We start from the raw sequence: 25,637 nt of genomic DNA, 5'->3' as shown, positions 1-25,637 counted from the left end.
AGGGAGATGGGAATCTTGTCCGTGTCAGCATCTGCTATAGGAGCACAATGCATTTTGGGGCGGATCTGGCATGACCTTGTAGTCTCATTCCGATCTCACAATCACCCACATCTCCAACCTTCAAAGCGTTTGTCACAGAGACGTTCTGAAACACTGGCCTCCTTTACGTGCTGTTTTTGGAACTCCTATAAATTATACATTTTGGCAGTTGTTTAGACAAAGCCACTATTCTCTACTCGTACGTTAAGAATAAGATAAATATTAAATTGCGCAACGACACAGCACAGTGAGGGTACGAAGTCACAGCAGGAAGCACGTTGCCGTTAGAGAGCTAAGTATCGGACGGGGAGAGAGTCCGGGGCCAGAGAAGCAATCAGTCCACCGACCCTGGTCACAGTGATGAACAGTGTTCTGCCTGTCTGTGCGTCCTTCACAAGGAAACCTGTGGACCACATCAGACACAAGCATACACACACACACAACAGACTCTCTCGTCACACACACAGACTCACACATACAGTACACACACACACACACACACACACACACACACACACACACACACACACACAGTCACACACACACACACACACACACACACACACACAGCAATAAACAAACACAAACACTTAAGCACACCTCTGACCTTGCCCTCTGTCTATAACCACATGCACATGGGGTATTTTTACCGGCTTGTTTAGGGTGGCAGTTTTGAGGGATGGTTTGTCAGCTGAAACACAATGACATGAAAAGTGCCACTGTGCATTTCGGTGACTCACACCGTCAAAAGAGAGTGAGAGACAAAGGGTTAGAAAGGAAAAGACAGATGGATGAGGAGGGATGGAGAGCTAGATAGATAGATACAGTAGATAGAGAGAAAGAGAGGGAGAGAGAGAGAGAGAGAGAGAGAGAGAGAGAGCGAGAGAGAGGTACCTTTTGGCCCTGGCTGCAATCTGAATCAGGAGAGGCTATGACTCAATGGAAGTCTGGTTTCAAGTGTCCTTCACAAAGGTGTTCTGATGCCCCCGCCCTCTTGTCCAGCTCACTCATTAAATACTTACATCAGTGGTTGAGCACCGACTGCTTACATCAGTGGCCCTGCGATAAATACTTACAATGATGAAGCCATTTGCTCTGACCCTGCCCATAAACTTCCTTCTGGGTCCAGTATTCGCTCGGTCCATTCTCCAGTAGCAAGAGAAGGAAGCAACAATAGCATGTCTGTATTTTACTGTCTTGGTCCCTTTAATACATTTACATTCTCTCTCTCTCTCTATATATCTATCTTTCTCTCTCTCTCGCCCCCCAACACTCTCTCTCTCTCTCTTTCTCTTTCGCTCGCTCTGTTTCCCTCTAACCATTTTCTCTCTCTCTTCTCTTCTCTCTCTCTCTCCGCAACAGTGCTTGATCACAAAGGGAACTGCTTGACTTTGTTGGTGCTGGCCCTAGAGGAGAGATCTGAGTTTGGGCGTCCACACGGCCCTATAAATAGTCCGCAAACAGTCCACAGAGCACATGTTTGTGTGAAAATCATTCTCTAAAGTGATGGCTCGGATTCACAGTCGACATTCCGACGCACGCGGACCATTTCTGAGACATTTTCCTTAAAAAATATATCTGTGAGATCCAAATATCACTTGACAGTCTGAAAATAAGCATATATCTCTACTATATTATTTTGTTTTTAATAGGAACAGACAGTCTGTCCACGCACACAGACTTGCAGGGACAATGCTGTGCTCAGATGAGACAACTCGGTGACCTTGAGCAGAGAGGCATGGATGTCCACAGGAGGAAGTTTTAACAGCGGGCCCTTTATGGTGCTGTAAAGCACTTATGTGCCAGGGCTTACGACTCTGAATTAGAGTGCACAGTCAAATGTAATGTGCCCATGTCTGTGAGAGTGTGTGCATGTGTGTGTGTGTGTGTGTGTGTGTGTGTGTGAGTGTGTTTAAAAGAGAAAGAGAGAACGAGAGTAGGAAAGAGGGAGAGACTGAGAAACACACACACACACACACATTTTGACTTAGAGAGTATGCATACATACATACTCTGTATACACAGGTCTCAGGCACACGCGTGCGCACACACACGCGCACACACACACACACACATATGCACGCGCGCACACACTTTGTGGTACATTTGTGTATATGCACTTGTCTCTCTCCCTATTGTAAGTAGGCCTTCTTGTCCAGCATTGCTCATTTGCAATGCATAGACCCTCATACCCCTATACCCAGGATGGATAGGAAACGGAAATGATTTATATCCTACACATGATGTAACCTATTTTCATCTCCAGTCGCTTGCATATGCAGTCTCCCACGTTTACTCAAGGATCTCAAATCCTCTGGCAGCCAGTCACTGTGCGGCAGACTACCACGCAGTCCCACAGCATTTAAGACGCTCCTTCGATGCACAGTACAATAGCTAATATGACCATATGTGAGTCACAGACACACACACACACACACACACTTGCAGATGATTATACAGACAGACAAATGTGGGATGCTCCGGCTGATAGACAGACGTCTAAGACTGTATGTTAATGGATTTCCGTGACAGCCGTCCGTGATTATGAGGGCTTGACTCTGGAGGTGGGCTAAAGAAAGCCGGATCTCCCTCAGGCCCTGGCTTGTGTGAGATGAGGAGGGCTCACAGGCCAGTGGTCAGGCCCTTCTCATTAGCGCATTTAGGGGCGTTGTTGAGGTCTGTTCCTCAGCAGCGTGTGTGTGTGTGTCGAGCTCAAACCTGGATGCCCCCAGCTGGACCCAGCGAGCTGAGCGTGATGAGTGCGGTAGGAGGCTCTGATGCCAGCGGAGCGCGGGGAGAGAAACACCCGGGCGCAGCCGGGGCATCAGTCAGACACGACACCACCACGCCGCTTCAAACGAAATGAGCATGTGAAAACCTGAGCTTGAACACAAAAGGACACACACACACACACACACACGCTCACACAGAGTCCACATAATGTGTTTGATGTTTAGAAAAGGGGGTTGAATATGAAGGTTTAAGGTTATGACCAAGGGTGGGGGTGGGGGGGATAAACGGATAAACGTAACTGGCACTTACGCAAACACATACATTCACACAAATATGAATGCACACACATTTAAAAACTCATTCAAAATCTCATAAAAACACACATATGTGCGTGTGCGTGCGCACACAATCACGTGCACACACAAACACACACACACACACACACAGACACACACAATTCCTAGGGAGCGCACACATTTACTTTTCCCCTTGATGCAGTGAAGTCTGCTTCGACAGGGAGGCTACCCGTTCTGAATGCTGATCGGAACCAGCAACACACCATGTTGGCCAACCCATACACAAACCACGGACATACGCATGAACACACACACACTCACACACATGCACACACACTATCACACAGGTATGGACAATCTTGTACAAATGTGTCAAGTCATCTGCATACACAACTACAGGTCCTCTATAAAGGGAAACTGAAGGCTATTCCCACAGGGTTATGTGGCTGTTTATGGTGTAGCCTAGTCAGTCATTCCCAAAAGCTGTAGGCTATGTCAACAAGCTGATACACCATAGCCAAACACACACACTGAAATAATCAAGGGGCATCAAGATTCATAAAACAGGTAGGTGCTTAAGCAGTGTCATTCCAGGTAAAAACCTCGATGTGCCCTGCCTCAAAAACTCAACAGTTTCCACTGACGACACATCTATGTCGCATGTGCATTAAACTGGTCCATGGGTTACATCTGAAGACGCCACGACGTTAAGTGCGTGTTCGGCATCGTCCAGGATTCACAGGAAGGAGTGAAACCACCCTTCCCCTCGGTAGACCCACGGAGGGCTTGATTTTGCTGCATCAGGACTCCCGACAGCCATTCGCTGAAAACAAAAGCGGTGGCTGGTCAACGCGGGGGCAGGTCCACGCTCCCCTGCCGCTCCCGTTGCCGCAGGACATAAACGCGTTTGGGGTTTTTCCGTCCGCGGCAAACAACAAGACTTTGAAACTCCGCCGCAGCAACATGCATGTAAAACGGCGAGCCGCCCCGTCCTGTATGCGAGTGTCAAGTACCGCAGTCTATACATACACCAGTACTGCCCCGCTCTGTTAGACGCGTCCCCACACGCTGAGATATCATCCACACCCATAACGTAGCCTACTCAGCCTTCATGTAAAAAAGACATGTAAAGTTCCTTACCGGCAGCTTTGTCTTTGTTCTCCATCTCCCTCTGTGCGGATGTTGGTCAGGGGGTGGATGCTGGAACGCTACCTTCGGGTTGTACGTGCCTAGTTCGGTCGGGATGGAATGTGATTCTTCCTTCCCCGCGACTGGATTCCAGTTGCCTGGCTTGCCCGTGCTGTAATCAACGCGCGCGACTCGTGAGAACAGTTGTTAATCAATCCTCGTGGCTGTCAGAGAGTGAACGTGGTGGGCGGGTGATACGCGGTCGGTGGAGGTACGGTGTTGTGTCCGAGCGGAGAAAATTTGGGCGTTTTTTTTGTGTCTGTGATTCGGGCCCGGGATCGTGCATTACCTGTGTCCGCGCGCCGCGATCGGGAGCTGTCCTCTCGCGCCGTGGTGCTGCAGCTCGGCTCCTATCAAACACAGAAGTGACGTCACGGCCCAGGATCTTGTTTAAGGTGACATCTGAGGAAAAAGTGGAGCCCCGAGTCGCCCATCCCCATGGGGCTGATCTAAGCCTCCTGAGCTAAGCACTATCTTCTCCACGCAGAGGTCAGCAAGCGACATTGATTTCACCAGTTTTATGAAAGTAGCCCCAAGGTGAGATGAGTTACGAGAGTGGTCAATGTCACCAGTAACAAGTTAGTTTGTTGATAGCCTAACAGTAACAGTGACTTGTGTGATTTGTGTTAAATTAATCTCAGAACATGTAGGCCTATAGCCTATATCGATTAACTTTAAACATGCATCATTTAACCACCATCTCTTTTAGTGGGATAAACATTTTCGTTATGCTCTGTCACAATTAGCCTAGCCTAGGCCTACACCAGTAACACGACTGAAAACATGGATAATTTCTCAGGAGAGAGAAAAAGTGGGAGGAAAAAAAAAACAGTTTTCCGTGTTGGGAAGGAAATGAGGTGTTCACTATTATATGTCCTGTGTCAGATAAACCTCTCAGTGTTAGTTATTACTGTAATGCAGGTGTGGGTTGCCCAGGGGAACTTTCCTTCTTTAAAAAGGGGTACCCGTTTGGTTACCATGGTAACAAGGTTACAGGTTGCCTCTGACATGATAACAGGATGTGGGTGTCAGTTACCATAGTAACATCACTTTTTTGGTGTAGTGGCTGCAACTTTGAGACGATCCACGCTCTTCAGGTAGGCTATGTCAGGAGCAAAGATGGCTGCAGTCGACAGTGAAATGGAGAAGTAGGCCTGCCAGAAGTGATGAGACACTGTTTCAAGCACTTCCTTTAGTGGCCTTGCCCAAGTAGGTTAATTGATTTCCAATTAATGCCACATCCTGTGAACAACACTCGGAGGATTACTGCTCTTCCCATTTCTTGGGATACTCCTATGACCTTCAGACAGTGCAAAATATCAGAGCATGATGCAACTCTAAAGCTCATGTATGCAAGTCTGCATGCACTAGACACAACACTGTTACATGTAAAGGCATACCGTAGGCTAATAATACTACTACGATGTTATACATATTGGTATTGGTATTGACATTTTCATAGGGTAATGGTTTGTCTAAAAAAACAGACACACAAACAGAAACATTTGTGTTTGCATAAACATCTATTATGAAAGGAAATGCTGCATAGTGCAGGAATTGCATTTTTGGGTGTTGATGTTGAATGTGAATCTTATTTTGCGTAATATCAGGTTAAAGCTCCCATGAGACCAGCTCCCATGAGACTCCCATGAGACCCCCCCCCCCCCACACACACACACACACAGACTCTCTCAGAAAGGCGCATGCACACACACACACAATCCCTGCTCAGATGGGCGGAGTGGGGCGCAGGTGTGCTGACAGGTGCTGAGGCGCCAGGAAGCAAAAATATCTTGGCGCAAAAGGCAAGGTGCTGAGTTTGAGTGTGTGCGTGTGTGTGTATGCAGACAATAACAAAATGGATTATCCCAAATAAATCTTAAGCTGGGCTTGCAGAATCTATTTAGTAAATATGCAGACACCATGGAGAAATATCAGCTCTAAAACTGCCACTGAAGTATCTCCAGATTGCCAGAGTCGGAGCACTTCAGCACCTGCGTCATCAGAACTGCACTCCACCGAGTGCCGTCAGCTGCATGATGTTTCCATCCGCGCACTAGTCTTCCTGGAGGTCAGGGCACTTCATGTGATTTAAGTGAAGCGCTATTTTCTCCTCTTTTCCCTCTGCGCTCTCGCTTTATTGCCTCGTTTATCTGTGGCGACTTATTTACCCAGGGACCTTCTTGCTTATCACCCAGTCTGTAGCCATACAAATCAATACGTTTGACTGACACACTAGAAGTGGCGGGCTGGCATGGGGTCTTGGAATGGGGGCTCCTAGCCATAATTCTCCTCCTTTCACTTCTCATTGCCCTGGGAAGGCTTCCAGCACCTATGGGCTGTGCACAGTCATTTTGTTCCGTCCAATCGGGTCGCTCCCTCGCTGCTCTCAACCAATCAGGACTCTACCACCTCTGGTCATCCCACCTTGTCAGTCATCTGTCATTCTGGCTGTCACCTATTGGCAGAAGTCCAAGACACAGGGGGCACGGAAGGAGAAAGCGGCTCTCTGCCCAGACCTCAGTGCTAGCTTCTCTGCTAAGTACTCCACAGTGCATTTAACCTCTAGATCAGGCTATCAGCAGCAACATCTTCCATTATATAGAGCCCAAATGGGCCCCTCACATTAAAAAGGCATGTTTTTTATAACCACTTCCGTCTTTGACCGTGGGAGGCCAAGGATACATTGCACAGCTTTGAAATGCTTCTTCTACAAAACGTATTACAGGCACATGTCTCCTTATTATTCAGCCTAATTTATGACACTGCTCAAAATAAACAAGAATAACAATGAGAAGAACAAAAGTGATCCTCAGTGGAGGCTGCAGGGTCTTCTTTTGACTTTATTCATCACACACTCATTTTGCATGTTTGTCTGCCTTACAGCCGACAGCAGTCTCTGCAACTGAACATTCTACGAGTTCTTCTGTGATGCCTCATCGATATATTAGCGACTCTCGCCATGAAAGACCATCTTTCAAAACTCACACAATTAGATTTGGTACATAGTGATATAGTTACAAGTCTCCAAATGGATTCCTTTCGGATTAAACCGTTGACTGGTGTCTTGTCTGAAATCTAAATCTTTTAACTCACGGGATCAACCCTCAAACAAACGATTGGTCCAGGGTGATACTGTAAGGCAGTGTGATTGGTCCCTGCTGATTTCGGTGGGTTTTGCATTTGGTCAGTTCCAATTGGTCTGCCTCCTCCAGGTTGATGCGACACAATTGGCTTGTACCGATTTTAAAGTCCTTTGATTGGCTGATACTCAAGATAATATGGCCTCATGGGGGTCTTGTACGCCATGAGCAGTATCCATTTTATGGAACAAAATATGACAATTTACAGGACTATTTACACAGTAGCAATGCACATTCAAATGAACAATTGTTTGCATAAGAGTAAATTATAAAAACTTTTGTTTAAAAAAAGGTAAAATAGCAGCAAACACAGAAAATAAGACTAAAACAGTAGTAGTTCCACAAATAGAGTCATAGGATAAGGAGGTTGAAAGGGATATGACTGCGCCACTGATATTGGTGCAGCTCTTAAATAGATTATGTGTTGCATTGAGGATCACGTGAGTTTGTTGGTGTGAGTCGTGTATGTCTGCAAGTGTGTGCGTATGTGTGTGTGTGTGTGTGTGTGTGTGTGTGTGTGTGTATGTGTATGTACTGAACATATTGTGTGTGCAAATCAAAAGTCATATCCAAACGGCACCAGTGTCTCAATGCGTGTTGAAACTAATTGCACTTAAGTATGCAGATATGAGTCTTTGAGCGTCCATCTCGCAGAGTTTTGGCATATTCCATTTGAAATTGCAGAGCTGATAACTTCACACATGAAATCTATGACAAATGACTATACAGATGAGCTTTAGCTAGCCTTAATGTGAATATACGATGAAGCTTACATTTCTTTAACAGCTCTAAACTCGTGACACATGATCTCTAATTGTCGGTGATTGCTGAATAATTAAATGGAGCACAAAAATAAAATAAAAATGGCGCCTAGGCCAAGACCTGCTCTTAGACCTTCGCTTAGACCTCAACTGTGCAAAAAAACATAAAACCACAATCCACAAGAGTCCTCTTTCATTTACATTTATCCCACATAGTCAAAGCACCAAATAATAAAAAAAAACTGCTACCTCTTGAAAAATCAGGACAATCTTCCCTTACCTCTGTCTCTCTCTCTCTCGCTCTTTCGCTCTATCTCCCTCTCGCTCTCTCTCAGAGGTCAGGGATCTCAAATGTATTCTCAGTCCCAGAACAGCATGGAGGGGGGGGGGCAAATTTAACACATTTTCCCTTCTAGTACAGGCCTCTTCATCTAATCAACTCTGTTACAGGAAGGAAGATACAAAACTTTTGCTTTTCGTGTGAGTGTGTGAGCGTGCATCCGAAAGAGAGAGAAAGGGAGGAAGAAAGAAAGAAAGAAAGAAAGAGAGAGAGAGAGAGAAAGAGCGAGAGCGCAAGAGAGAGGGAGAGAGGGCGAGAGCAAGCATGCGATCCCCCAAATTTCCCCTCAGAAGAATTTGTCGTCGATGCGGAAGTGGGGCCGAGTGACGTCGTCCGGGTTGATGAAGACCGAGATGGACTTGCCGGGGTTCTCCGTCACCAGCTGCTGCAGCTTCTTGGCCAGCCGGTCGTCCGGCTGCTGCTCGCCGCTGGCGTCCGACTGCGGCGACGGCAGCCCCGACGTGCCGCCGCGCCACTGCAGCTCCAGCGTCAGCCGGTTGGCCGCCTTGGCGTGCTCGATGGCCGTGCGCAGGTGCTCGACCGGGTCCGAGCGCACCGACGAGAGCTTGCGCGCGTGCAGCATGGCCGTGTCGTCCGACAGGTGCTCCAGCATGTTGCACTGCGGGATGAAGTAGTTGGGGCACATCTTGTTGACCAGGCAGTGCTGCAGGTCGTCGATGAGGCCCAGCAGGAAGTGGGCGGCAAAGTCCTCCTGGCCCAGGTAGGCCGAGGGCAGCCGGTCGCAGGACCACAGCATGAGGCTGCGGAGGTGGTACGGGCTGACGGCCTTGGGGCGCGACAGCAGCTTGATGATGAGGGCCTTGCAGGCTTGATAGGCCTGCATGAGGCTGCCGGAGATGCACTTCTTCAGCTGGACCTCGCTGCGGGCGAACGACAGGCGCCACTCGTTCTCCCGGCAGCCCTTGGCCGAGCAGGAGGGCACCAGGTAGAAGCCGCTGATCACCTCCTCCTCGGTGATCTTGCCGTCCCAGAAGTGGTTCTCCATCAGCCAGCTCTGGGCCACGGCCGGCCAGCCCTTGAACGAGACGACGGGCACGATGTCGTAGAGCATGCGGCTGCTGCCCACGCCCAGGATGACGGAGATGACCGTGCCGTTCTTCTCCACCTTCTCCACGCGCGGCATGCCGCGCTGCGGCTTCTTCTGGATCTCGGCCAGCACCACGCTGACCGACTCATGGAACCAGTCGGCCACCAGCGTGGGCGAGAAGAAGTAGTTGGTGGCGCCGCTCAGGTGGTCCACCACCGTGCAGCAGTCCTTCCACTTGTTGATGGTGCCCTCGTCGAACAGCCGCAGGCTCAGCCACGAGTGGCACAGCGCCGAGTGGCGCATGTCCAGCGTGACCGGCTGGTTGCGGTCGTGCAGCTTCAGCGCCGGCACCAGCAGCGTGAAGTCCATGTCGTAGTCGGTGCCGCGCGCGTACACGCTCAGCTCGTCCAGGTCCATGTCCACCACGCCCTCCCGCACGCCGCCCGACAACAGCAGGTACTCGTTAGCGACGGGTAGCTTCTGGTCGAGTTTCTGCACCATACCTGAGAGAGGCAAAGGAGACATTCTTTTTTAAGAACCAAGTTCCCTTCCTCCATTTGGTGCACAGCGCTAACAGCAGCACAAAGATAGCATGGATATTAAATTACATGTTTAACATTTATCAAAGATCTTCATAATTTAAGGATGTCTGCCCATGAGGATATAATCATGTGCCCTCTTCACTATACCCTTGGAGAAACAGATACCAATCTCATCTAACCTTTCCCATATGCAACCCAAAACCATTATGTGACTGTATTACAGTGCACACTGACACAACATTGTTTAGCCACTAGGGGGCAGTCACACCCTATGATGATCTCACCCCTCTGCTAGGGGTGCATTCCCCAAATGCTTTGTGTTGTACCACAGCCATTGTTCAGATGGTGGATCTTTCTATCTCTTTCTATCTCTCTCTCCCCTCTCTCTCTTTATGATGGTTGAAGAATAAGTATGCTCTAACAAAGCAAAGTTCAGGGGGGCCAACAAATAAACATTCTCTCTTACAGAAATCCCATGGGATCTCACTGTGTATTTTGTGAAATTAATGTGATATTGTAACGTTGCAGAAAACGGTCATTCCAGTAAAGACATAAGGGCATGGGTCATTAGACATATTAAAGGCACCCGTAACAATGTTTTGACATTAACATAACGTTTCTAGAATCATTTTGATGGCACATAACCTCATAACATGACGAACAGCACTTCTGCCATTGTCTGAGCGGCCATCTGTAGGTAATTACCAAATTACTGACTTAGCAACTTTCCTCTAAACCCCCCTCTAAAATCGAACCGGAGAAGAACTACTATGGAGTTATATTCAGAATGTGTTGCAAAAGAATTTGTTGCAAAAGGCTTCTCAACTGTACAGGCACCCCGAAAGAAAAATCTTGTTGAGGGTGCCTTTAACATATTAGATATATTAACACATTATCACATCAATATGTAGTCCAGATAAGATACTCTATCATTTGTGAGAGGACTCCAGTGGGTTTTTTTTTCTAAATAACTTAGCCTATGGCATTATTAGCATGAGCATAGTGAGCTGCCATAAACTGTAAATGAGAGACTTTGATTATGGAACCACAGGCTCCACCAATTATAATAAAACACAGCGGTAAACCCGGCCACATATGACAGCACAACCTGTAATCAGCGCTTGTGATTACACAAGTCTGGGTTTGCCTGGCAAGGCAGCTTTTTGCTAAAAACAAACCGGCCAACACGCCCAACCCATGAGTGGGAGGTAAAAGTAAAATCAACGTCTCCTTCAGCACAAGTTGCTTCCTACTGTTCTCTCCCTCTCAAGAACTCTCTCTCAAACACACACACACACACACACACACACACACACACACACACACGTAAAATGAGCAATCAGTAACTAAATGCCCTTGGCTCAGTATAATCAGACTCATGAGTCATGACTAGTAACTCAAAGTGCCCCAGCATAGACAGAGAAGAAAAATGACTAAGGCAAGCCGAGGCTGCCATAATGACTGGCCATACATGTGTTCATATGGCCATGAGACTAGTGTTTGTGTTTGTGTGTGTGTGTGTGTGTGTGTGTGTGTGTGTGTGTGTGTGTGTGTGTGTGTGTGTGTGTATTTGAAACTAAATCCATGTGGGCCTTGAATGAGGATGATGATGATGATTGTACATAAAGCTGTGGAGAGTGTGAGTCTATCATGTCTGTATCTCTGTGCGTGAATACATAAAAAAACACAGAGAAAATTATAGGAAATACCTTGTGCTTGCATGTACTCAAAAGACACAAGAGTGTGTGTTCGCCAATGTATGTGCGTGTCTAGAAGAATGTCTGTCTGATCATGTGAGTCAGCACGGGAGTGTGCTCATATCAAGTGGGTCGGGGAGAAAGCGACAGACAGGGAGAGATATGCCTGCGGGGCCTTCGGGCAGTTTCCTGAGTTCATGTGGCAGGACTGCTCCTCTCTGCTCCGCTTGTTTTCCTGCTCACTGAACTCAGGATGTCTCTGTTCCCGCTCAGATGCAGTCACCATGCCAAGAGACTGTCCAGCCGGAGTTTCCCCTACACTGTCAGAATGCATTTATAATAACAGGTGTGCAATTTTAAAGTCCAGAAATGTGTTATGCACCCTGTAGTTTCTTTTATCAAACGATTGCCAATGAGGTTGTGTTGGTCCATTGGTACTTTGATGCTTGTTATGAAGGGTTATGAAGAATTATTATTTTCATGAATTTAGGTGAAGCAGTGTGTTTTGAAATTACTTTCTTAAGACGACTGAGCCATTCCAATTTGTTGCATGCCCCATTTTGTTTACAAAGTGATGTGGTTAGAGTGTTAGGTTACAATCACGTTTAACTGCTGTAAAAGGTGTTATTTATGGTGGGGATAAAATCAAAGCCAAGTTGCTCTGCTTCTTGTTTGTAATTGAGGAAGGAATTTTGACTTTCCTGGTCATGAACCCTTTAAAACAAATAAGGACTACATATATTTCATTATTTCGCCCCGGTCATTTGAGTTTAAAATAGGGCCTACCTTAATAATTCGTTTGTGTTGCTGACAAGCTACACTTGGCTAGCTACCTGCTAACATTCTACAGCAGCAGGCAGCTAGCCACCAAGTTATTCTGCTACCAGTCACAACAATGAACAACGCTAGCGAGTAACCTAAATGAAGTCTTCAAGGCAAAACCCAGACGTGCAAATACACATTTAATTCTTCGGATATTTCGAATGCAATGAACCTGACCCGAGTGTGCATATACATTTGCTCGCTACTACTCACCGAGCATGGAGAAAATGAAGTCCTTGGCCGTGTGGATCTCCAGTGCTCTCTGGTCGTCATATTCCCTCTGGTCATGTTTACTAAATTCATGGATCAACCGATTCAGTTCTTCAGTTCTCGCCCCCGATCTGAAGTCGAGCTCTGGGTATCCAGGGATAATTTTATTCATGTTTGTAGAACCGGGAGTCGCAGTGGGGCTGTTCCCCAGGCTACTCACGGACCCAGCCCGGCTGGAGAGCGCAGGTGCCGCCATGTTCGCCAGGAATAACAGAATGTTGTAAACGCCAACGTTCTACGTACTCCCTACCCCCAGGTTGCCGTGCGTTGGGCGGAAGCTCCGCTCGTGACTTCAACTTAATGATATCTGCGATCTATCGTGTATGGAGGCGTGATATCTTCTCCTTTCGCCTTTGCTTATTATCTAATGGTTTTAACGAGTATCCTGAGATCAATTCGGCTAATAAGACTTGACGACGTTGGCATAGCGATTGCCATGGTTTTGAAAATGATGAAATCCGAAATCACTGGTCCATGGTGCTGATGCTGCAAGCCGTAGCATCTCCTGGGCAACTGCAATCTGATAGGCTTGCTTGAGCTTGGAGGAGTGTTACTAGCTGGTTATGAGAATGAAGTTAGTGCATCCAAATATATATAGGCCTATATATATATTGTGATTCATGTGTTCATTTTTTGGCTACCTTTGTTAGAGGTAGCCAAGTAATTCTAAACTTGAATAACTTAGCCTATTTAAGCCTATAATTCAAACAGTGTAGCCGTCTCATTCATTCCCCAAAATTAGATCAAGAAACAATAAACAAACGAAGAACAATAACAATAAACACACACACACACACACACACACACACAAAGGAGCTGATGTTTGATGTTTAAGACTCTGTCAAACAGTACAGTTGAACAACAGATACAAAGGGTTCTCAAAACATTAGGCCTACATTATTTTGCAACAAAATCATTTACAGTAGGCTCAGCCTCGGCAGCGCAGGCTATTCTTGTGAACCGCAGCACTCATGAGGATACATTCCAGAGTTCATCCAGCTTCAAAGATAAATCAAATTGGCTACAGGAAATTCCAAGCAGTTGGGGAAAAAGACAGTAGGAACAGACAGCTTAGGCAAATATGCAGCATTGGACACACTCAGAAATGTCCTTTTTTCATCATTAATGTTGTAGAAAGAAATGGCTGATCTTTAATGCAATATCTACAGATAGCCTACAGTATACAGGTGTCCATTATTAGCCATGTTCTACAGGCATATTCTGTTTACTAATCTGATATCATTTTAAAAGGCTAACTGAGAAAACATCGGAGAGCCCTTTTGCAATTATATGTAAACACATGATGTAATCTGTGAACTGCAAAAAAGAAAAAATAGGCTAGTGCAACTAATCTCAGCTGGTATTCTGTCTATAATTTTGTTGCTGTTATTTTATTTTATTTGTGTGTGTGTGTGTGTGTGTGTGTGTGTGTGTGTGTGTGTGTGTGTTTAATGCTCTTGACAACTTCAGAATGGCACATCCTATTTTTGTTATTATTTATTTTAATTTTTTTGGTAGTAATTCTGCATGTAGGCTACTAGCCTATAAACATGGCTCAAACGTATACATAATAAATCCATGTACAATATAACAGGTGCAATACACATTCAGTGCAAATAAAAGAAAAAAAACACACAAATGCATACTAGGGTTTGGAAAGTAAATCAGATTATGTTATGCCCTATGATCCTGCAAATTGAAGGAAAAGAAAAAACGCAGGATATTACTGCCGCTAGAGGGCATTGTCCATTTTTCTCTTTGCATTAACGACTGACATGACATCATGAGACCCGGTAGAGAATGGCAAGCCAGGCGGAGTTGCTGGGGGTCACGTAGAACATGGCGTGGAGGGGATGTGTATTAAAATGGGCTAGAGAGGACATAATTAACTCTGCCACACGAAGTAACAGGTAAAATGTTTTCAGTTGCCTTCAACAAGGTTCGTGCAGGTCTTGAGTTATGGTCTATGGGATAGCTAACATTATTTAATAATAACATGGGTAGCTACAATGTCCCATCCTGTCCCTCGGCTTATGACAGCAGTATCATACATTTGCCACTTAACTTAAGTGAACTGTAAAGTTACCCTATCTAATCGAATATATGTTATGACTTTGTAAGCCTAGAGATGAAACACAGCGATTTATATGGTTAATGTCTTGAGGATGTGTTGTCAATCACAGTTACGAAAGCTAGCTAGTTAGCAAGTTGTTGGTCTTTTGATGTAATCGGCTAGTTACCCAAGCCATTTTCCGTTTACTTTCTTGCAGTGAAGAAGTCTGTACTTGTTTGGCCTGGTTAGGTATAAGCTGATAATGCATTCTGCTTCATTAAGATATAGACGAGGGGTGTTACAAACCTCTTGCTTTTCAGTTGTGTTATTCTGAATGCTTCCAAGGTAATACGACTCTAAACACGCCTACTTCAAAGAGAAATATATGTCATAGAACCCCCTTTACTGCAGTAGACTGGTTTAACAACTTAATGTTACGCGTTTGATGCACCTACCGAGCTGTGTCAGTGGGTGCACTTCATTGACCCATAAGCGTGTAATATACCTGCAGGGAGAGGGGAAGGAACGAGCGAATGAGGGAACACATCCATCAGTAACACATCACGGATGGGAAAGATTGTGAAGCTTACTACACACACACAGACACACACTTAACCTGTATTGTGATGTGTACAGATTCACCCTCTACACACAGCAGCGATGTGGCTTCCGGAAAGCAACAAAGAAGGTGGAACCGAAGAAGGGCCTTGTGGAGGAGACAGGCCAGCCACACATAGAGTTGGCTGAGAGAGAATTGACTCACAGGAAGAGTGTACCCCCTACCCCAACTCCAACCCCACAAATGCCCCCTCGGGCCTTTGGCCGTCTCGTCAAGCCATTGGTGTTCACCATAGGGGTAGGTTGTCTTGGCACTCAACATTCATACTAGGGAGCACTTAACCAAATTCAAGACTATATATAAGAGTAATATGTAAGAGTATAAATACTTATGCTTGTACTTATTATTCAGGGCTTAGAATGTTATTATGTGTTATTTATTTGATTTATGGCTAGTGTGTGTGCTTGCTTGTCATTTGACTTATTGAGTTATGGTGGGTTAGTATTGGGAGTCTAAACAGATGATCATCAACAAGTGTGTCGGGATACGAATGATGTGAACACTGTTTATTGATCTGTACTGTGAAGACTACAAAGTGGGTTAGTTGTTGTCATGTAATGTAACCTTGCAAAGATTGCTGTTGTTAGGGATGGCTATGCTTGCACGATGGCTGTGCTTGGGCACTGTCTGTCTCATATTACTCAGATACAGACATGGGGCAGCATTTACAAGAGATTTGATTTTGAACTAACATGTTAAGTAGAAGTCAGATGTCAGTGTAAGCAAGTGCAGCTTTGTGCGGTGTTGCACAGATACAGATGTGGTGAGCATGAAAAAGCATTTTTTTATGTTATCATGACATCTACTAATGGAACAGAGTTGATTGTTGTTGCATCAACAGTGTTGTTATCCATGAACGATATCTTGCACACATGGCTGTTTACAAGGTGTTCGGAGGACAGAGTTGGGACTAACTCCATATCAGTTTACAGGCTGCTCTTTCGGCTCTGCAGCCATCTGGCAGTATGAGTCCCTCAAGTCTCGCGTGCAGACCTACTTCGACGAGGTGCGTGCTGATTGGCTGGAGAAGATCCGGCCGCAGAAGCAGGGCGACTTTCGTAAACAGGTACACAAGAAGTCCAGGGGTCAGAGTTCATCGTGGTTTTGGGGTTGAACTTTATCGTCTGTTATGATTTAACTACACGATTAATTTACCGTTATGTGTTTTTATGCGTAAACCTTTCAGTATTTGGAAAAACATTAAAGATATGCTTGATACTATGGTAATGACCGATCATATGGCCTCACTGGTGTTTCTCTGTCTAGATAAACCAATGGTGGCATGGCTTGAGTGAAGGCCAACGCACTGTCACGGGTAAGTCTGCTTTATTCTTCCATGCGTTCATGTCATCATCAGCTTTTTGTAAAACTGTCCCATGGTAGTCACAACTGCACAAACAATTGTCAAATATTCAATGTAGATCACCATTATTGCATGGTTTTGTTGATGCGCAGTCTCAGATTTTGTTCCAATCTTGTCAGTATTATGAGTGGGTCCCAAAAAAAACCAGAGCCTGTAAAAAAATTTCAGCCATTGATATAACTTTAGTTTTACAGCCTGAAAACATTATCTGGGAAGTACAAGCTTTCAATGATCCTGTTATAACATGAATGTGTTTGGGCAGGCAAAGAATAATACTTTTTAAGATGTTAATGTCCGAACTTGGCCTGCAATATCAGGCATTTTCAAGAGTGTAAAAATGATTTTAAAAAAGTCAAGGGATACATTGGAACATAACAAAATTATTTTATAGGTGTTAATTTTTTGTGATCTAGACATTATGTTGACAAACTTTGAGCAAAATCCGAGATTGGGCAGCAAGCATTTTCTTGTCTGATTCTGTGTGTCTGACTGACTGACACCGTGTCCTAACTGCAAGCGACGCGATTGCATGCGTGCGACAAAATCAGTTCCATCCCTGTATTTTCAATTGGAATGTCCTGACTGAATGCGATGCGACCGAACGCGACAAGTTGCTTTGCTACGCGACTTCTTCAACCCTGTTTTGTCGCGCTGTCCGTTTCTATTTTAGTCGCGTCGCGTCGCCTTGACATTGACTTCTTCACGACGTAACAAAGGTTCATTAAAGAATGTTGACGGATACAATGTGGACACAAATTATCCGAGCTCAGGTATAATAGCAGTGAATGTACTTGTGTTCTGCGGTTCCTCTTGCTCAGGTATAATAGCAGTGAATGTACTTGTGTTCTGCGGTTCCTCTTGCTCAGGTATAATAGCAGTGAATGTACTTGTGTTCTGCGGTTCCTCTTGCTCAGGTATAATAGCAGTGAATGTACTTGTGTTCTGCGGTTCCTCTTGCTCAGGTATAATAGCAGTGAATGTACTTGTGTTCTGCGGTTCCTCTTGCTCGGGTATAATAGCAGTGAATGTACTTGTGTTCTGCGGTTCCTCTTGCTCGGGTATAATAGCAGTGAATGTACTTGTGTTCTGCGGTTCCTCTTGCTCGGGTATAATAGCAGTGAATGTACTTGTGTTCTGCGGTTCCTCTTGCTCGGGTATAATAGCAGCGAATGTACTTGTGTTCTGCGGTTCCTCTTGCTCAGGTATAATAGCAGTGAATGTACTTGTGTTCTGCGGTTCCTCTTGCTCAGGTATAATAGCAGTGAATGTACTTGTGTTCTGCGGTTCCTCTTGCTCAGGTATAATAGCAGTGAATGTACTTGTGTTCTGCGGTTCCTCTTGCTCAGGTATAATAGCAGTGAATGTACTTGTGTTCTGCGGTTCCTCTTGCTCAGGTATAATAGCAGTGAATGTACTTGTGTTCTGCGGTTCCTCTTGCTCAGGTATAATAGCAGCGAATGTACTTGTGTTCTGCTGCTGGAGAGTGCCGGCCCTTCAGCGTTCCATGTTGACCTACTTCACGTCCAACCCCGCCTCCAGTGAGTGCCATCCCTTCCCTTGCCTCCTCACACAGTGATTATGTGAAGCAATGAGCCCTGTCTCGGGACATTTTTCAATTGAGACGAAAAAAAAAAAAAAACATCCAACCTCTTTGGCCCTCTCTCCAATTTCGGAGCGGAGAACCACAGGGGTGTCCATTTTATTTAGTAAAGACACACTTAATGAGGACCATCTCCAGAGAGGGTGGATTCACTGTGTGAATGGTTATATGATGTCTCAAAGAGTCATTTCTTCACATTGACCTGGTTTGGGAGAGATAATGCTGACACAGAGGTTTGACTTTGTATAGATATGTGTTCATAAAATGACGGCTCTGTTTTCAACTAGGTCATATTTTACAGCAAAGCAAGATAAGTTTGTTGAGTCTGGAGAGTAATCAGAAATATGTGGAAGTTTATGATCTAACTAGGGCTGGGATAAACGATTATTTTTTAAACGATTAATCTAGCGATTATTTTTTCGATGCATCGATTAATCTAACGATTCATTTTTTCAGTTCGATTCGATTTCGATTCGATTCGATTATCGATTATCTCCCCACTAATTGACTAATTGCAATATATACATGTTGATTTACATATCTGAATGAAATAAAACATTGCAATGTATGTTTATTGCTCTTAAAATTCCAAAATGAAAGACTATGCAAGTGCAAAGTAATGCATTCTAAGTCAGAGGTAGCATTCAATAAAACCTTGAAGCCTTGAAAACACTGGGAGTGTTGTCAAATTGAAGGGGATAAGATCCCAACTGCCATCAATAAAATGACAAGTTAAGTAGGCTTATTTTAAGTCTTTGGGACTTTGGGGCCATAGGGCCCACCTACACATACTGTATACCCCCATCAAATCATCATTATGATGATCATTATTATAATTATTATTATGCTGTATTAAGTGTACTTTCACTTCAAAGCAGTCAATGTTTTAAATGCTAACATTGTTCACAAAAAGTTTGTGAAAAAATCAGAGACCTGCTTTAGTAATGTAAGATACAGTATAATTACATTATACCACTGCTTGGTCAAATTTCCTATTGTGATGCGCTATTTGGAACGTGCATTATTTTTCTATATACCGCACGGCTATGAAGTAGTTCCCTTCTTTTGGGCTTATTACACTTGAATATTAATTCGCCAATGTGAATGTAACGGTAAAAACAGCAATGTTGTATCTAAGACGGCGGCAATATAAACGAAAATGATAGTAGCAGTGGTATAAGCGGGATAATCAACTCCGCGCCCTGTGCGTTTATAGGAAAATAATGCACTTATCGAAGTGTAAAGTCCCCTCCGCCTGCGGCGTCGGGTCCTTAATACCACTTCGAACGTGCATTATTTTCCTATAAACGCACGGCGCGTCATTGATTATCCCTTACATAGCTTTTGCATGGTAATGGTTGCATGACAAATACAGTACTTCTGAAAACAACAGCAATAATATGGGTGCTATTGTTTTGGGATGTTTCCCTCATGCAAGCATCAAACTCTTGTAGGTAAATGGAGACAAAATTGACATGCTTTTTAATGAAATTCCATTTGAATCTCTGAATGTAAGGATTCAGGAAACACGTACCAACTTTAGTCTATATTACGGCCGAGCAGATGTAAATCACTGATCTGGAGATTTTTAGATGAAAGACTAAGGCTACAATCTTTTGACCATATTCAAATTTGACTGAACTATACTCTGCTCTGTATCAAGAATCCACGTTGTTCTATTAAACGTCGTTAAATAATTAAACAGAAGGTTGAACGGAACTTGCCACCAACGTTATCGATTAGTTTCAGTTTCTGTCGCGCAAACACGCACATGCATGCATTCAATGAACGCTCATACCAACACTTCATTGTGTTGCTGTATGTTTATTCACACCGAATTAGCAAGTATTTCCTCCTGGTTGCTGAAACTTTTGTTTTCTTTTTCTGTCGGGCCGCGGTTGCTTCATCAATTGCGCAGCAAATTATCAGGTGAAGCACCGAGCCTAATTTCACTCCACGCCTCACAGACCAGCAGTCTCTCTACATTGCGGACCGGTGCAGCTCCGTCCGCGGCCCATAGTTAGAGAAACGCAGTAGAGGAACGAGTGCGTGCTGCAGTGCCTTGCACTTTTGAAATTCTGAGGAGTCACTCATGTTGCCGCCAACCTTGTTTTGATTTTGACGACGTGTCGATTCGCATATTTTGAACCGACGTATTTTTTGCGTCGAACTAATCGGTTAAGTCGATGCGTTGTCCCAGCCCTAGATCTAACATATATAGTAACAACCCCAGCTTTTGTAGCCTTAATATTTCAGCCCTAGTGTTATGTCTGAACAAATGTGTAGATTGGTGATTGAGGCCAATTTAAAGCCCTTTTCCTGTCAGTGCAGTGGTATGCCTTTAAATTCTTGAACTATTTCATTGTGTGTGTGTGTGTGTGTGTGTGTGTGTGTGTGTGTGTGTGTGTGTGTGTGTGTGTGTGTGTGTGTGTGTGTGTGTGTGTGTGTGTGTGTGTGTGTGTGTGTGTGTGTGTGTGTGTGTGTGTGTGTGTGTGTTCTATCTCCTCCACTTCACTCAGAGGCTGTGTGCCTTCCCATGGTGCTGTCCACGTTCAGTCACTATTCTCTGTTCCACTTGGCCGCCAACATGTACGTCCTCTGGAGCTTCTCCTCCAGCATCGTCTCCATGCTGGGCAAGGAGCAGTTCATGGCTGTCTACCTGTCTGCAGGTATGTGTGTGTGTGTATGTGCGTGCATGCTTACATCCCCATACACAATGTGTATTCTTAAATAAGTTCAATGTGTGTTTGTGTGTGTGTGTGTCTGTCTGTGTGTGTCTTTCTATATGCGCATTTGTGTGTGTGTGTGTGTGTCTGTGTGTGTGTGTGTCTATATGCGCGCGCGCGCGTGTGTGTGTGTGTGTGTGTGTGTGTGTGTGTGAGTGTGTGTGTGAATCAGAACATTGCATTGTTGTCTTAACATTTGTATACCTTTGTGTTTCTCACCAGGGGCCATCTCCACATTTGGTAGTTATTTAGCTAAGATAGGCACTGGTCGCTTGGGCCCATCTCTTGGAGCGGTAAGCATTTTTCTAGTCACAGACTGTATAGCAGTGGTTAAACAGATCTGCAATCTATTCAGTGACATTTTGTTTTAAATGCTTATGATGGTTTAGTCAAATAGTTAATAGAAGGTAACTGTGGTACATTTTATTTGTATTTTCCCATGGTTCTCTAGGCTTTTGATGGTTTCTTTTTGTATTTGACCCCCATAAATCAAGATTTTACTTTGTAGAAATCTGGTTTCACTTTTACATTAAAGAGGGGATTTTTGTAAATTATTGATCAATATTCAAATGCATAAAAACAGCAAAAGTGGAAATATTCAAGTTAGGTGAATACCTTTTATTGACACTGTAATTGTAGCTGAATGTGTTGGTCCCCTTGCAGACTGTTGAAAGAATGCTTCAATTTTTATACTGACCAATTTGTTGGTCCCCCTGAAAAAGATTCTAAATTATTGGATTATAGCAATGTTGAAAACTAAACTGTTTCGCCTTAATTACTGTTAAAGGTGTACTTGATCTTGTATTCAGTCTTTCAGCCTATTTAGATGGAGTAAAGTTATCATTCCACAGTCATGCTGTTATATATGGACCAGAGATATCAAAGAAAACATTTGCCTGAGGGAGTCAAAAAGAGAATGATACTCAATAGCTATGTGTGACCTGTATAGTGTAGAACAGAGTAGCGTAGTGATTTTGCAAACTACTGAACACATTACTTTTGTCTGATCACATACTGGCTTTCCCCTCAACAGTCTGGAGCGATCATGACCGTTCTGGCTGCCGTCTGCACCAAGATGCCGGAGGCCAAACTGGCCATCATCTTCCTGCCCATGTACACGTTCACTGCAGGCAATGTGAGTAGCCTAGTGGGGGCATTGTGGTGCTGTGTGGACTTGAGGCAAAGCACACCCATGGAGACTATATGTGCTGTACTGCAAATGTCCACTAGTCAGAAATGAAGGAGGGACTACAGTGAATTGAATTTTCAATAGCGGGAGGCAGCGAATGCTTCTTAGCTATAAAGTAGATGGCTGTGTATACAGTGTTACTTATACAACTTTTTTTGGCAACTTTTTTTTTTTTTTTTTAGGCATTGAAAGCGATCGTTGCCATGGATACAGCTGGCTTAGTGATGGGATGGAAGTTATTCGACCACGCGGCACATTTGGGCGGAGCCCTTTTTGGAATGTGAGTATGCAAAAACCTCGCAGTCTTCTCAACTGTGTCGTTATTTGATAGGATGTCTCTGATGTGCTTCATTGAAGGAGTGGAATGATTTGCTGATTCTCCTGAAATTATTTAATTTTTAAAATGTCAATTGACAGGTAATAATGTATTTAATGTCAGTAAGATGTGTGTCTTTTTCTTCACAAAGGATACAATTAAGTGAGGGTTCTGTATTACCCTTTCTAGCTGTAACATTCTTTACACTTACAGTTGTTTACATTTCTGTGACCTGTCAACATGTCTGTCTGCAGCTGGTATGTGTGGTATGGCCATGAGCTGATTTGGAAGAACCGTGAGCCTCTGGTGAAGATTTGGCATGACATCAGGACAGGGGGTCCAGGAGGAAGAGGAGGAACCGGGACAGCGTAGACCCCTGCCATGCTGCTGGGCTTCCCAGACTTCCATACGGACATGCACAGTGTGGGGAGATGAGGACAGGAAGAGAAACGCAACTCTGAGACCACCTCGTTTGTTTGTTTGTTTTTTTGTTTTTTGTTTGTTTTTATCTCTACCCACACGTGTAAACATGCTCCCACACTCACAAACATGCCTTTGCGGAGGGCTACCACCCCCTGCTTACATGTTTCATGTTGCCCCCACTAATACGGTAAATGCATTTATTTTTTCTCTTCATAAGTTAGCCCTCAAAACGAAGCCCCGTGTCTACATACCCGAGCCATCTGACACATTCTCAGACGTAGTGCTACAGTAGATGGCATATGCTGTGGCATGGCTCTGCCTGGGGCCTTCAGTTTGTGTGAGAGAGGAACAGGTAGGGTGAGGGCCACTGGGTGACATTGTAGTCTCAGCAGCACACACACTCCCTCCTTAAGGTGAATCAGAGGCCAAAACTTTAAAAGAAAGCCCAACTGTCCCCCTCTCACTGTGCACTGAAGAGTGGAGTGAAGAGTAACTGGAAGCAGCGCTCTCTCTCTCTCTCTCTGTCTCTCTCTCTCTCTCTCTCTCTCTCTCTCTCTCTCTCTCTCTCTCTCTCTCTCTCTCTCTCTCTCTCTCTCTCAGCCCTCCCTTTCTCTCTCAGCCCTCCCTCTTTTGAGATCATGACTGTGGTTCCTCAGTGTTAGTTTGACATTTAAAAGAATGACCGTGCCCTCGCATCGACCTCCTGTGGTGGAAACACAGATGGACTAAACGTATACATGTACAGGAATGCAGAGGTTTTGTAGTTTGTGTCTACGCAAATCTTTTTTTTTTTTTTCTTTTGAACTAATAAATATTTAAAGTACACAGTTGAATGCTTTGGATCAGAATTTTCTCTTAGCACTCTTACCAACACATGCACATTATTAATATGAAAGAGCTATTTGTTTTTGACGTTTTATTTTAAATGAGTTACACCTGTGATGCATGTGTTGGTGTGGTGTCAATTTAACAGTTTGGTGTTTGTACAATCCCATTGGGACGTTGTATAAAGTGTGAATAACAGCAGAATGCTATCATCTATAAGCCTCATCAACCCCTATTCAGTTGCACAAAGAACATGGACAATATCAAATCTTGAAACTGAACAATTTGTACATTTCATGAAAATGATATGCTGGTTTAGAAGAGTCAGTCTCTCAGTTGTAAAGATGTGGCAGAATTGATCACTCTGTGAAAAGCTGTGGGCAAATAATGCAACAATTTAAGAACAATGAATGTAGGGATTTCGGCAAACCTAATCTTTGATCCTTTTGATCTGGCAGAATCAGACTGCCCCTGCTCTGCCTGGTGCTTTGTCTGCTTGGTTTTTCTGGTCTGCTAGAGCCTCCCGCCATGCCAGCCACCGGGCACAGCCACCCCGACCAACCCGGTCTGCCCATTGGTGCATGTGCCATGTGCATTCTGCACATATTACAACCGTATAGCTTCATAAATGGAGAGTCCAGATGCTGAAATGGGCTGCCCGCAGTTAAGACCGGTCATGCTGGGTGTGTTAAGGAAAATGAAACAGGATTACGAGCACCCCAAACTGATCAGATATCCTATCCTATGAAATCCTATATTGGGCAAGAACAGGCCATTTAATTATCAAAATTCCAGCAACTGGTCTCCTTAGTTCCCAAACATTTACAAACTGTTGTTAAAAGAAGAGGCCGTGGTAAACATGGCCCTGTTCCAACATGTCCCAGCCGTTGCTGGAATACAATTAAAAATCAACATATCAATCAAACAATATTCTCTTTAAACAATTGATGTATTGTCTTTACACTGTTTCCAAGTGTATACTGTTTATGCAACTGCATTATAGCATTTAGAATAATATAATTCTGTTTTTATTTACATTACACACAGCAGTCCAACTTCTTGGGAATTGGAGTTGTAGATTAGCTGGTCTTCCTCACTGATAGGCCTATGGAAATGGAGAACTGACAGCCATTGCTTCCACCCATGGCTTTTAGACTTTGATCCCCTTTTAAGTAAATCATTGATCAACCTGGTTATCAAGCAAGTTCCTGGCAGTAATCACAACAGTGACTCAGGAGGAGGCTTTGGCCTAGATCATAAAGCAGTTTTCATTTGAAATTTGAAATGTTGGTCAACACACAATAATTATGAAGCAATACATTAGAGGTGTGAGAAATTTCATTTGCTCAAGGTTTCTCTTGACAATCGATTCTCGTGACCGGTTATTGTGTTAAAAATCTCGTAAAACGGCTAAAGTCCACCAACGGGCGAGCAGACGTTACTCTGTGGTGTTGCTTCCCTGTTTGCTCTCAGGGTTTCATCATAGTTTTAATGCAAGTTTCATCTCAATCACGTGACAACTTCAGTATCTGCCATGAGAAAGCAGTCTGTTGAGAATTTGGATTTATTCATTATATACAATATACATTTATTATTAACAAAAATATAATACACAGATATACAAAATATAAAAGCAAACAATTT

At 44.3% G+C, this 25,637-nt stretch overlaps 3 protein-coding genes across 3 annotated transcripts in view; 1 reads left to right on the top strand and 2 right to left on the bottom strand.

Moving 5' to 3' along the window:
• The window catches only part of fgf12b (fibroblast growth factor 12b), a 58,148-nt gene extending 53,624 nt beyond the window's left edge, over positions 1–4,524 (bottom strand). The window contains exon 1 of the mRNA XM_062552211.1: positions 4,209–4,524. Within this exon, the coding sequence (XP_062408195.1) occupies positions 4,209–4,233 (25 nt within the window). The 5' untranslated portion in view covers positions 4,234–4,524. The remainder of the gene's footprint in view (positions 1–4,208) is intronic.
• A 2,543-nt stretch (positions 4,525–7,067) lies between these two features.
• Positions 7,068–13,158, bottom strand: LOC134099372 (nucleotidyltransferase MB21D2). The gene is made up of 2 exons (XM_062552208.1): positions 12,823–13,158; positions 7,068–10,051 (listed from the first exon to the last, which is right to left on the bottom strand). The coding sequence occupies exons 1-2, from the start codon at positions 13,073–13,075 to the stop codon at positions 8,787–8,789; spliced, it is 1,518 nt and encodes a 505-aa protein (XP_062408192.1). The 5' UTR covers positions 13,076–13,158; the 3' UTR covers positions 7,068–8,786.
• Positions 13,159–14,685: 1,527 nt separating this feature from the next.
• Positions 14,686–25,352, top strand: parlb (presenilin associated, rhomboid-like b). Its single transcript, XM_062552926.1, has 10 exons — positions 14,686–14,789; positions 15,569–15,788; positions 16,477–16,617; positions 16,818–16,866; positions 18,357–18,452; positions 21,034–21,183; positions 21,463–21,533; positions 22,274–22,375; positions 22,612–22,709; positions 23,000–25,352. Exons 1-10 carry the CDS (start codon positions 14,719–14,721, stop codon positions 23,115–23,117), a joined length of 1,116 nt encoding a protein of 371 aa, XP_062408910.1. The 5' UTR covers positions 14,686–14,718; the 3' UTR covers positions 23,118–25,352.
• The last annotated feature ends 285 nt before the right edge of the window (positions 25,353–25,637 follow it).

Source organism: Sardina pilchardus, chromosome 13 (genome assembly GCF_963854185.1).
Source record: "Sardina pilchardus chromosome 13, fSarPil1.1, whole genome shotgun sequence".
Taxonomy (NCBI): Eukaryota; Metazoa; Chordata; class Actinopteri; order Clupeiformes; family Clupeidae; genus Sardina; species Sardina pilchardus.
Note: the sequence above shows the minus strand (reverse complement) of the source record. Positions and strands in the feature narration are given on the sequence as shown.

Excerpts from the sequence above, each read along its gene's own strand:
- LOC134099372 (XM_062552208.1), bottom strand. The coding sequence starts at position 13,075 with ATGGCGGCACCTGCGCTCTCCAGCCGGGCTGGGTCCGTGAGTAGCCTG. Across the intron at positions 10,052-12,822 it reads CTTCATTTTCTCCATGCTCG|GTATGGTGCAGAAACTCGAC; the intron begins GTGAGTAGTAGC and ends TGCCTCTCTCAG.
- parlb (XM_062552926.1), top strand. The coding sequence starts at position 14,719 with ATGGCGTGGAGGGGATGTGTATTAAAATGGGCTAGAGAGGACATAATT. Across the intron at positions 14,790-15,568 it reads TCTGCCACACGAAGTAACAG|ATTCACCCTCTACACACAGC; the intron begins GTAAAATGTTTT and ends TGATGTGTACAG. Across the intron at positions 15,789-16,476 it reads CATTGGTGTTCACCATAGGG|TTTACAGGCTGCTCTTTCGG; the intron begins GTAGGTTGTCTT and ends ACTCCATATCAG.